The sequence below is a fragment of the Toxorhynchites rutilus genome, chromosome 3 (genome assembly GCF_029784135.1).
Source record: "Toxorhynchites rutilus septentrionalis strain SRP chromosome 3, ASM2978413v1, whole genome shotgun sequence".
NCBI classification, from domain to species: domain Eukaryota; kingdom Metazoa; phylum Arthropoda; class Insecta; order Diptera; family Culicidae; genus Toxorhynchites; species Toxorhynchites rutilus.
Window position 1 is genome coordinate 263728043 of NC_073746.1, and position 13966 is coordinate 263742008.

General features: G+C 37.4%; 1 protein-coding gene across 1 annotated transcript in view; it reads left to right on the top strand.

Moving 5' to 3' along the window:
* Positions 1-11269: 11269 nt before the first annotated feature.
* The window catches only part of LOC129774181 (uncharacterized), a 40003-nt gene continuing 37306 nt past the window's right edge, over positions 11270-13966 (top strand). Inside the window, exons 1-2 of the mRNA XM_055777882.1 lie at positions 11270-11635; positions 12054-12292. Of these exons, the coding sequence (XP_055633857.1) occupies positions 11290-11635; positions 12054-12292 (585 nt within the window). The 5' untranslated portion in view covers positions 11270-11289. The remainder of the gene's footprint in view (positions 11636-12053; positions 12293-13966) is intronic.

The following is a 13966-nucleotide window of genomic DNA, read 5'->3' on the forward strand; positions in this document are numbered from 1 at the left end:
ATATATATTTTGACGTAGAACTACGTCTTTGATTTCTATATCGGGGGGTCACTCTACAAAAATGTAACGTTTATTAAGAGTTTTCAGATGCATATTACGCAGAATCGTTCTTACGATATATGTCATAATACATACCATTAGACGGCAAATTTATCTAGCATTTTTTTTCGCATGAGGCATCAACAGTGAAAATAATAAAACTAGTGAGCAATTTAACAAATTAAAGAGGTATGTTTTGCGAGCGGAAGCGAATGTAAATCATGTATTATGCATTCTTCCCATGAATGTTGTATGCAACACAAAATTGTATTCAATGATTCGTTCTATCAAACACATTAGCAAGACCTTTTTCGACATGTTTGAGTAATCAAATGCAAGATTTCATGCATGATTCAAATTCAATGCTAGATTTTATCAAAGCAACGAGGAATTTTTTTTTTTTTATCTGTATTATAGTGATTTTCAACTCATTTGGCTGGTTCGTCACTTTTACTTCCATTTTTGGAAGAATTTCGGGAGTGAGAATTGAACTCGTGACCTTTAGCGTGAGAGGCATGGATGTTACCACTACGCCAGATCGCCTCCAGCAACGAGGAAAGTCACGATCACCCATACAGTGATCGTACGTTAATTGGGCTTTGCGGCTCAGTTGACGTGTTATAGATAAGTCCAGTTGAAGATAGTCTAGTTAGCGAATGTCTTCTGTATATGACGGGGTGACGAACATCTTAAGCGAGTGTCTTTCGGGCTGCGGCAACATGGGCAATTGTATAGCGAAAAATGATATCAATGCTAGGAGGATGGCAACGATTATCATTTGAGGTCTTATTGAGATCGGCATTATATCGCATTAAAAAATGAAACGAAATGAAATATTAATAATCATCATAACTCATATTCATAATTCTTAATGATTCAATTTCTTCTATGATAGATTGAGCAGTCGAACCAATGCGACTTGATTGTGATAGTCTGTAAACGAATATTATTTCACCGAAAATGCCTTGCTGATGCTATAGATTCTAAGGTATAGAACAAGACTAATAATAAGAATAAATCACAATATCATAGCTACCCATTGAAAATAAAGCAACTTCATGATTTCATGTGTATTTTACCTCAAAATATCACGAAATCGTAAATATTTTCAACTTGTTTTTTTTTGTTTCTTCCTCATAAACTTCATATTCAATGTAATCAATGACGATATAATTTTCTTTTGTTTACCGAACCACACATACTTCATATATCATTCAACCCTGTTATGTGACATACTGATATTCATTAACCATTTTCAGTTAGACTTCCTACCAGAAACTAGGGCTACTATTTGGCGTTTCAAAAGAGTTAAACTAACAGATTTCTGAACAATAAAAAGAATTACATTGAGATAAAACAACTGTTCTGAACAACCACAGTCCTACGTCAAATTTCCGTCCGTTCCCATAGGCTCAGACCCTTCTACTTTTTTGTTTGTCATTTTTACGCCCTCGCCTTCATAGAAACAAACACATATATTTATTATTAATAAACGATTACATTTATGAGACACAGTGTCTCACAGTGTCGGTAAGCATCATATAGAGAAACTAGCTGACGTTGTTCTGCCATATAAATTACTTCTAGTGGATATTTTGAATAAAAAATAACTAATGTATTGCAATACATGTGTGTTGAAATGTTTCAATGATCTATAAAATTAATTGATTGTGATCGTAAAGGATAGATTCCACTTGGATATCGAGCAGATACGTGAAGATTTGACCGTATGTATTGCATTGGACCGTGGGAACTTCCCGAACCTGAGTGTGATGTGGAGATGGAGATGAGATCTATGATGTACAGAGAAATGGACCGGATCGATCGGATCTCAGGATTCGTCTCTTGCATTCAGAAATCTGATCATTCGTGCTATGAAATATAGCAACCTTGCCTCGGCGCAAAATAAACTTCAAAATAAGTAATCCGTATTCGTGGAGCAATTTGATCTGTATCAGATTAGCAGACACGAAAATAATTTTAAATTGCTTAAATTTGGATGAAAATCATTACTCGATGTTGATTAAATACTTAGAAAACAGTCCGAACTTAACGATTCTTCTATAAATCTTGTATACATCCAGCAACATGTTGGACGAAATACGTGTAATTTTGTAATAGAGCCCATTAAATACTGCATTTCTTTTGTTTGAACACACGTGCTGTCGTTTGAACAAAGGCTGTGTAGGTGTTACTCATGATAGCGTCTCGCTATCGTTCCTCAAACCGCTTCAGTTGATTGGCTCATAGGAATCGCAGTCGTTCGCTCTCTACCTTTGCGAATATGTTGACCATGGATTATTTACACAGCTCAAGACATCCTAGAATGACGTTGTCTTGACTGCGCCAATTCATCAAACGACACACATAAGAATCCATCGAGGGCACTCTTTTATTTGTTTCGTTTCCTCCAACCACATAATATTAAAATATTAATTCAAAATGACTAATGATGTTCCTAATAATTAAAGTAACTGTGGCGCATTGGATCTTCACGCGTGCTCTTCAATCGGTTTTTTATCAGGATTGACGACAATAGCGTGACTGTTATTTTGCATTCCGAGCATGGGTGTGATTAGAATGATTTCAATAATTCATTGTGCTCATCCAAAAAGGCTTCCAGCTCGCCGGCGATATTCCCAGTTTTAGTCGAATTGAGGTTACTTGCGTATGTGTAGGGTGAAATTCGATGAAGAGGACGAAGTGCCATCTGGCATTAAACAACGTAAATAAATTCGTCCTGTTTAAAAAACGAACGACGAATCAATTATTTGGTATCGTTTATATGAAAATACATATATCGCGATAAAAAAAGGAGATGAGGGTGAAAATTGGTTATATATGGTTATAAGTTTTTTTCAAGCCAAATTTATGCAAAAAAAATACGAAAACAAAGTTATTCAGATTTTATTTGCATGGGACCACCCTAATCGGTATCAAATATAAAATAATAGGTATCCTAGCGGTATCATATATAGTTTACGACCTATTCTCATGCCTACCAAGTTTTTTGAGTATAATATCATTAAAATCGATCGAGCCGTTTCGGAGGAGTTTGACTACGAACATCGTGACACGAGAATTTTATATATAAGATAATCTGCAATCGAGCAACATCTCATCAGAAAATCTACTGTTCCCGAGGACTAAGAATTAAACTGCTTTCTGGCCTTGTAGCCAACTAAATAATGGGAACAACTCACAATACTACTGTCATTTATTGAAAATCAAATAGTCTTATGATGTCTGGCTCGAAATGTCATGTAGGGTAACACGGGGTGAGTGGGACATATGGGGTGATTTGGACCACCCCTTTATCTCAAAAAGTACGGCTCAACTTGGATTTTTTATAATGTCATCTCCTTCTATTGTTGAACCGTATGTACCTAACGTAAAAAAACTTTGGTAAAATTCGACAGGTGGGAGGAAACGGTAGCATGAACACAACAAGCACTTTGATTGTCACAAAATGTGAGTTTTCTGATCGTGGTTTTAAGGTTTTCCCCGCTGATTAAACAATCTTTTCGAGTATTGTGCAGTAAAGTTCTGTTCTCCTACAGAAGAGGAACAATTTGATGCAGCGAAACTGTCAGTTTGATAACAATGAATGGAATTAATTGCATTTTAATTTTTGCATGTTGTGTGGGGTGACATGGACAAGTTTCTGTGGGGTGAATTGGTCCTACAGGTTTGATGCTTTTCTTTGGTCTAATTGATTCCAGATGCCGCTGAATTACAACAAAAAAAAAGGATGGGCAGACAACATTGGAAGAAGGGAGAGCTTGAAAGAGCAACGCAGGGCATCAAGAACGGATTTTCTTTGACCAAGCATCGAAAGTGTTTGAAAATGCTCGAAAAACAGTGAAAATGCAGAATTCGAGATGGTCTCAATCAATTTTTTCTGGTCTGGAATCTGGCCAAGACACCTGGTATCGATCCCAGAACACTTATACTGATTGTAACATTATCCCAAAATACTTTACATAAACATAAGTATGTTTTTTTCGATGAAACACACACTGGACCAAATCACCCCACAGACGGTCCAAATCACTCCGCATCAAATATTAATTTCCAAAAATCTTCTCATTTATTTTATGATATATTTGGTAATTTGAAGCTTGATATAATGATTAAACATTATTGATTGAGAGAAAACAAGTGTAGCTCAGTATACAATGTGACATTTTTTATTTAGACCGTCTTGGTTTGGAAATATTAGGCGATTTGCTTAGGTGGACCAGATTCCCCTCTTTTCCCCTAACCCTGAGTGTTACCAGGTTTCTTAGTTTCACCTATATTCTATTAATATTAACCCTTTCGCGTACAACATCGAGTCTCACTCATGGTGTACTTGCATAATGTAGGGCGCTAGAACGCTTAGCAGAGTAGTGAAATCACTCGATATGTGATGTTTTAAATAATACACTGAGGGGTTAAATGCAAAAAATAATGACAGTGTTTTTGTTTACCAAATAAATATACTTTACGTACTGCTCCACCCTAATATTGAATTCAGTGTATTCCATTTCATTGGGCTACAACATTGCATAACTATCGGGCGAAATATGAACTTACAAACGTGATGCTTGTTCGTGCCAGATGTAAACATAATTTCTAACGGAATCATGCGTTATTATTTAAAACAGCATTTTTTCCCCTATACTCGCGCACACAGACCAGACTTGACAGACAGAGAATCAATGAGGTGTCTGAATAAAATGACTATTAAAACTAAATGGAGTTGGAAAAATATTTTCTGGAGTTCTTACATTCTATTATATATTTTCCTTCAGATAAAAACCAATAACGCCTAAAGATACACAATAGTATTATTACCGAAGCGCACACAGTCTGTGAGCATATAAGTTACGATTTCGCGCGCGAGTACAGGAGATTTAAACGGTTTTATTTGACTTGATATGGTTGTATGTATGTAGGGTTGTTCCACAATATATGAAATTCAACCCCTTTTCTGTCGACTGATTGTCCTGAAATTTTGAACATACCCTTATCTCTGCTGTCTATATAAAAGTGCGTACTCCATTATCTTGAAAATCCAAAATGACGGATTATCTCAAACCCCCATCAATAATCCTATCAAATGAAAATACCCTTCCTTTTGATTATTCGTTCTTAAATTTTGTACATACCTTCATTTATGTTGTCATAGTACACTTTGCGATCATTCACACTGAGGACTAGCATTTTTTATGTCTTAATATACTCAGAATGTGCACATTTTACAGTAACGGGTTCAAGCACATTTCGTTAAGGTACCTATTAGCTTCAAGAAAATGTTTCGTTGGTTTGACTTCGGCACTTGGCGCTTGTTTAAATTCAATATACAAATAAGTGTCACATGGTCCACTCTGTCTGCACATGATATAGAGCTATTTCGCCATGGTAAATGGTACATGGTCTGCTCTGACTGCATACTATGAGGTGTTTTCGTTGATCAATCATAACAATTTCGATCCGTTATTCCTGCTGTATGCGTGATTTTCCAAATCCGATAAATGTGGTATGTAGCTTACATAATGCTGAACCAAACGTAATCAATACCATGCGAACCATTTGTATAACATTCCTACAATTCCATTGCACTCCAATGTTTGTAACAATAAGGGCCTAGAAATTGTTTCAAAAGCGCGTTCAAGATACAGAGATACCACAAATATAGTCTCTCTCGCCTCGACATTTCCATTTTGCTAACACCAGATTCAGAGCGGTTTCACAAGAGTGTCCATCTCGATATCCCGACTGCTCCGGTATTAGCAAATTGTTATTATCTACAAAATGCATCAGCTAGACTTTCACAACAAGTTCTAACATTTTTTCTAATACGTACAACATATTAATAGGGCGGTACTCTTCGGCTTTATCCGTCCCATTAACTTTGGAGATCGGAATCACAAGGGATTCCTTCCAAACCGTTGGCACGTGCCCAGTTCGTAGAGATTCATTTATAAGATCCAGTAGATCGTGTCCAATGACATGAAAGTAATCTTGTATAACTTTTGCGTTGACATAATTGATACCAGTCGATTTTTGCAATGAAAAACAAATATCTCTTAACTCAGCAAAAGTTATGGGTGAAAAACAATCTAGTCTACAATTGATATTGATCGTCAGGTTCACTGACCATTCACTTGGTTGATGAGCAGAACACTTTTGACGAAATAACTGTTGAATTTATCGACAATAGTTTGTTTTGATTGCTCTTCTGACCCTTCGAAAACTATGGATCGCGGTACACTATTTTTAGAATTCCATATTTTTTTCAATAATTTCCATAGTTCTTTGCTATTATTTTGATGTTCATCGTAGCCTTTTTCAAGGCCAGTGAATATATATTCCGCGCGAAAGTGTACCTACTCCAATCATTTTCTAAACTAGTCCTTATGAACTTTCTGTACTTTTTAATTATTTTGCGTTTGAGACGCAGAAGATCAAAAGAGTACCAGCTGTTCGAATTTTTTAATTCAATATATTTTTCAGCCACTGATTTATTGGTACACTCTCTCAGAATATCAGTCAGAATAGCTGCTTTATCATTCAGATGTCTCGTCGTTGCTGCAAAATCCAGACTTGCCGAAACATGCTGAGACATGGCTACTTTGGAATATCTATTCCAGTTTTTAATTTTTATTCTATTTTCATCACGGTCATCCTGTCCATCCTCAATGTAAACAAAAATTATCTCATGATCAGTTATTTTGAATTTGGCCTCTGTAAAAGAATGGACAATAGCAAAATTTGAATACACGTGATCTACTATATTTAGATATTCTAGTAGCTTCGTTAACTGAACAGATCAGCCAGTCAATGTTAAAGTCACTAGCAATTATATTTAACTTACTGCAATCAACAATGCTCCCCCTCCAGTTTTCCATAATTTCTAGAAAGCGCTGGTCATTAGAACTGGGGGAATGATATAAAATTCCATAATTTCCATAATAAAGATTGTAGAACGAGACTCAAGTCCTTTGGCTATTTAGGATTCTATCAAAAGCGTGTGTCCAACAGTATATTCGAAAGCTCGACAATACCTCAGTCAGATGGTGACATAAGTTCCAGCCGGAAGGTAATTTTCTAGAACTGGCGCTACAACCAAGAATCGGTTTACACTAAATTCCAGACGTATAACACGGTTAGCTTTTATGGGATCGTTTACAGTGGAATTCTGGACAGATACCAGTTGTAGAGTTTCTTAATAAAGGTTTTTTCAATTAATTTATTTAATTAATGGTACAAAATGAATGTCCTGGAAAATGCTTTTCTTCTGAGCTTATGGCCTTCATATTGGGAAACAAAACAAAATGCTTTGGATGTTTGATCATGAATATGAATCTTTTAAACCTCGATTGAAGAAAAGACGACACTCATATAGAACAAGTAGATAAAATGAAAAAAATAAGACTTCATTCTTCAAAGATCGATTCTCTGGTACCGATTAAATGAGGAAATCAGTTCCGACGTCGTTTAGAAAATCACTTCGTCAAGATCAATCTTTTTATGAAAATCGATCAATTCTAGTCGGTATCTTCATTCAATCTTTCACCAACCCTGATGTAGTTTGAGATCGTCCAACAATGGTTGCAATCAGTGTTGCCACACGTACAGATTTATCTGGAAAGGTACAGATTTTTTTGTTTTTTTTTTCAGTACATATTTTGTACGGTACAGATTACAGATTTTCGTCGAAAAGCACAGATTGGTACAGATTTTTTTCGCGTGTTAATTTTTTTACATTTGAACAAAGTTAAAAGATTCAATGACAAAACTGCTGTTGCATTTTTTGGAGTATGTGTTGCCCCAGATCAACAGATTGAATCGTTTGACCCAGGCTGAACATCTGCGAGGAATCTTACGTTGTTTCAATGTCCAATACTATCAAATTTGAGGATCTTTTAAAAAGCTGCAGGCATTTCTTGATGTTGGAATGGCAGCAGAAGAAGCGAATAGCAAATCATTTCTAAGGATATTTGTGTCAGTTTTTTCTCGAGCAAGTATAAAAAAGGTCCGATTTTGATGATCCGACGCTCAAGGCTGCGGCAATGTTAAATCCCAGCAACTTTTCCGATTTGATTGAACATCGTGGCGCCAGCACGAAAATTTTAACAAATGATAGTATGCAATCTCGATTCAGAAAAACTGTGTATAAACAGCTGCCAGGATTCAAATTCTCAAGCTGGAGAGAATACAATATCGTTGCTTGCGTATAGCAATGGGGTGTTTGCATTCGACACATACGATGAGTCTCGAAGTTTTGGCAGGAGTACCCCCGCTTACTCTTCGGTTCACAGAATTATCCTACAGATTTCTCATCCGTTGCAAGATCATGAATCCATTGGTGATTGATAACTTCGAAAATCTACTCCAACTGTCTCCTCAGTCAAGTTTTATGTCTTTATACAATGAGTACCTTACACATGAAGTGCACCCTTCACCGGGCATCTCCAACCAACTTTGCTTCTCATACTTTTGCAATTCCTCTGTCATTTTTGATCTGTCCATGCGACAAAAAATCCATGGAATCCCAGATCATCTACGCTCCGATTTTATTCCGCCGATATTTTCGACAGAATATGGGAAAGTTAGATCTGATAAAATGTTCTTTACTGACGGTTCATTCATAATCGGGTCCACTAGCTTCGGCATCATCAATGAAAATTCCAGTGCCTCTTTAAAACTCAAAGATCCTTGAAGATACACGAATAAGACAACTATTGAGTGTCTTGGTCAAAAAATTATTCAAGATTACCTTACCATGGGTCCCCTCTCATTGCTCGATTCCTGGGAATGAGAAAGCGGACTCGCTAGCTAAGGTGGGCGCTTTAGAAGGCACACTTTTTGAAAGGCAAATTGCTTATAATGAATTTTTCCACATTCCTCGTCAACACACACTCATTAGTTGGCAACGCATATGGAGTGAAGGTGAGTTCGGTCGTTGGTTACACACGGTTATCCCCAAGGACGCGACGAGTGCATAGTTCGAGGAATTGAATGTAGGTCGTGATTTCATTCGTGTGAAACCTCGGCTTATGCCCAATCACTACAACCTAAACGCGCATCTTTATCGCATTAAGCTCGCAGCAAGCAATCTAGCGTTGGCTACCACGACATCGAGCATGTTGTCTGGTCGTGTATCCGGTTCCATGCTGCCCGCTCTCAGCTTTCCAGAGCATTGAGGGCACTAGGCAGACAATCGGTTATCCCCGTCCGGGATATCTTAGGTAGCCGTGATCCTGATCTTCCGCTTCATCTATACCTGTTCCTCAGAACGCCGATGTCAACGTTTAATGATGTTCCCTTCGTAGTATCCCTGTATCATATCTCTCCTATGCGATCGATAAAATTTTACTTAGTCGCTGCAATACATACACATACTCTCCGATACAGATACAAACGACACGGGTCGAAGGTTGTGTAGGCCACTGATCATTTACCATGAGTTGAGGATTGTACCACTCATGACAACTCTACAGGAGCTGATGATTGTACCAGCTAGTGACCATTCTATTGGATTCCTCGAGTCGAAAAAGACGAACCACGCTAGATATGCGGTACAGACTAGGGGGGGGGGGCGTTGCTGATTAATGGTCAGCTGCATCCCAATAGGAAGTATCCCGTGCCGGGCACACGTAAAGTGCATTGGAGACAGCAACATCCCAATTACGAGAACACTTGTAATACTAACCTCGAGCCAACCGCGAGTGATCGGTTACAAATTACTAACATAGATAATATGAAATATTGTCAAAATATTGTAATCCCGGCCCTGTCATGCTAACGCTTATGAGCCTTAACAAAAATATATATTTTGGAAAAAAAAATAATCAAACACACGATTGACTTGCAAATGTAAATGTTGTATTTATAATAATAAATGAGTATTTTCATGCTAATAAAATAGATTTTTCTCCAAAACGAATTTTTTCGATGGTACAGATTTTTGGGAGAAAAAGTACAGATGAGAAAGATTTTTAATCTCTCTGTAAATTAAAATCTGAATGTTTTAGGGACAATCTATACAAATGAGAATATAACTAAAGTATTAAACAACTGCCATGTTCCAAGGAAATGCAAAAAATAGTCCCAAAATGATTTTTTATTTCTCTTTTCCAATACGATAATAATCATACGGTGAAAAGTTCCCCTTCGATGGAAAAAAAACCGCACATTCAAATGACCAAACTTTAACTTCTCATTAAACTTCGCCTCGCGTTCCGATAACTAGTGCGACCTTCCCACTGCATTTGCTTCGTAGCTTGAAGTGGGCGGGAAGGGCGTTGCAATTATCGGGTTCGTGACTGCGGCACCAATTTTCACTTGGTTCGCCATACTCTCGCCCACAAACCGATTACCGCCGAGTTCCGTAGATACGCTGGAAAAGCACCACTTCTCCCAGCCCCGGCTGCAGACGGTGGCGACGATGATGACAACTACACCCATCCAGAAGCCAGAAGTTCGCCAATTTGCAATGCCGCAGTCGTACATTACCCGTCCACAGGTTTTGGCTCGAGTCGAGAAGGCGAAATTAAATTTTCATTAAAATCCTCGCTTTGTGCGGCCTGTCACACCGAGGAAAGCCAGCTGAAAAAGTCGAGGTGATTGCATGTGGAGTTTATGACTGCAGGGACACATTCGCTCGCTGGATATGAGAAAGTCTGCCGCTGACGATATACAGTCAACCCGCCAGATGATACTCGTAATCACGAGTATGTTTGTCTTGAGGAGTTTACGACCGACTTTGAGAACCGTGGCACTGTGAATAGCTGGTAATTAGGATGATTGTACCTCTTGACTAAATTTGGTGTGCTTTGTTGAATTAAATTCATAGATAGAGCACAACCAAGTCCGGATTGATAGTTTGTGGAGCTCATGTGCCAGTATCAAATAGAATAGAAATTGGGTGTTAGAATCAAACACTGAACCATTGGAATGGATTTGTTTTAGGACAGAAAACTTCAGTACACAAACGAGATAAAAAAAGATGAGCATTACACAACTTGTTTAAAGAACACAGTTCTCGTGGCAGATCGTCGATTCATCTTGATGACTGAGTATACCTGACACAGCATAAATTGTTATCTTTCAGCTAACTCGCTCCCATTGAATAATCAATCTTTTTATTGTTGTTTTTAGCTTATCTTGTCCCCCGAGCTGCTCTTAATTCAATAAAATTCAGCCTTCAATCATAGCTCTCATTCATTCATTTCGATCATTCGTCTCATTACAGACAAGATGCAAGTGCATATCGTTGTCTTCACTGTGTTTTTCGTGACCACCACCTACTCGGTGGTTCTAGAGAGGCCTTGCCGAACGGACGTTGAAGTTGTGCACAATTTTAATGTACAACGTTACCTCGGGAAATGGTACGAACAACAGCGCTACGAACAGGACTTCGAGATGGATCTCGACTGCGCACAAGCCCAATACGGATTGATCGATGCAGAAACAGTTTCTGTTAAAAATTCCGCCTACAGCCTGTCGGATGGAGCCGCCTCGGAAGCGTTGGGCACGGGAAAATTATCCTACCCACAGGAGGAAATTTTGCAGGCAAAGCTGAATGTGTCATTTTATGACGCTCGTAAGTAACCCTGGTTTGAAAAGCGTTGCTTAAGGTGGCCGTACACTGTTTGCCCGGAGGTAAAATATATTTGATATTTTTTGACAGATAAGGTTTGATTTGATATTTGTACAAACACTATTTTGTTTGCCACTCTTCAATTTTCAACAGTATTAAACAATATCAAACACAGAACATGGTAAAAATCAACTGAAATATTCAAGGTAACCTAACCATGTACCGACAGGTTCGAAGAACAGACTGGAAAAATATTTTAGGCATCCAATAATTGAATATTTGCTTGTTGTGTTTTGTGTAGAATATATTTGATCTGTACACGTTGACCAAATTTTATCTGTCAAAAAGAGTCAAATATTTGGCTTCGGTCAAACAGTGTATGAGCACCCTTAGATTGACACCAAACGAGTTTATATTTCAGCAAATGATCAATCCAACTACTGGGTAATTGATACCGACTACGAGAATTATTCAATCGTTTGGGCCTGTGTGCCACTGGATGAGGAACGTTCGAGCGAAGGATATTGGTTGCTGTCAAGGACGCGTAGTCTTCCCGAAGATGCTGACATCAATATGAAGATCAGCACTTTGTTGGAGAAGTATATAGAGCAGAGCCTAGTTCGGAATACAAATCAGTTGGATGAAAGATGTCCTGATTTTTAAACTGAAGAAAGGTTTGAATTATACGAAGTTGATTTTGTTCATAAAGAAAAAAAACTTGCAGTTTATATTTATTACTGTTATCAAAATATTTCTGAACTTAGGTATTTCTTTTTGTCAGAATAAAATATCTTTCGTCTTTTTATGTTCAATTTCCAACAATAGTGCTTGTTTATTGATGGGGGTGAGATTGGGTCAAAAACTGAGAAAATTACTATTATTAGAATCTTGACAAATGTTGCGAATATTTTTGAGAGCTGTGAACCGTTTAGTACGAGACGTATTTTCACTACTTCCAATGCATAATACTTAACTCTAGCACAAATAGTTTTTAGTTTTTTTAATAATTCAAAGTTTTATGTGTAAATAGCCATCAAGTACTCCCCAAAAAATCTAATGTTTAGCATTACATTTATACAGCCATCCCATGCCAAACCGATATAGTGGTTCTCAGATTTCTATGAAAAGTGGTAGTTTTGTTCTTTATCGCAAAATATTAGACCCGTATTTTCGTTAGGGTGACCATTTCCATTTTAGGGTGGTCCGAAAAATCATTTTCCCCCTTTTATCCAAAAATGTCGTTTTCCGAAAATTCGTAACTTTTGAACTACTGAGCCGATTCAGATGAACGACAATATCGAATTGAAGGCAATGACTGAAGTTCTTAGAAAAAATATCACACTTGCGGGAAAATTGGATTGCCAAGTTTGATTCCATTTGCTTGGTGAGTTCTAGAGTTATTCAGTCAAACCACCATACTGCCGTAATCTCGCAAATGCCAAATCCTTCCAAACAATTGTGAAAATTTACAGAAATGTGAAAAAATGACCCGATAAAAGCTTGAAAACGGAGTGGCGCAAGCGCCATTTCCCCTATGATGTGACGTAATTTGATAGTGATGCGATGTGATTTTTTGATCTGTTCTGATAGACGGGCAGGGACAGCAAATTTCACATAACAACATCTTCCGCAATAAACGTTTAGCATAATAAAAGTCACATGCCTTCTTTCTTGTAAAAAAAAACACTTTTCCGAAAAGGTTGTCATGCCAAATATTTTAATCAAAAACAGTCCATCCCCATATAATGTTACTTTTATAATAGAAATTTTATTTCAGAATTACAAATCATGTACTAAGAAGCTCACAAAATCACGTACTTTAAATTCATAAAATCAAACTCATCTTAAAATAAAGTTTATCCTAGACTGAAGTATCTTGCTGTTCTCACATATAGCTCATAAAGATTAGAACTAAATAGTTCAAACTCATCAATTTAATTGTTGATTACAAGTATTCCCTAATATGTAGTGTCTTTTTTCTTCAGGCATCAAGGGACAAAGCTTCTTGACGATGTTTACTTCCCTCGTCTGTTCAGTTCCACTTTCGGATAAATTGAAGCTGAGTGTTGATTGAAGGGTAAATGTCGGATTTGGTGAACAGCTGCACTCTTCTAAATGCTCCAAACGAAACGAAACGCATCTTGTAACAAAACTCAAAACATCCTCGCGTAAACTGTATCGGTTTTACTTCGGATAATTTCGGACGGCCTTATGTTATTTAACACGGATGGTTTCAATTGCATTTTGAATTCGAAAAAAACGGTGCTGTCCATAATTATTACAATCGGGTTCTCAACTACGTCAACCTGCTCGACGCCTGCTACAAAGTTGGGA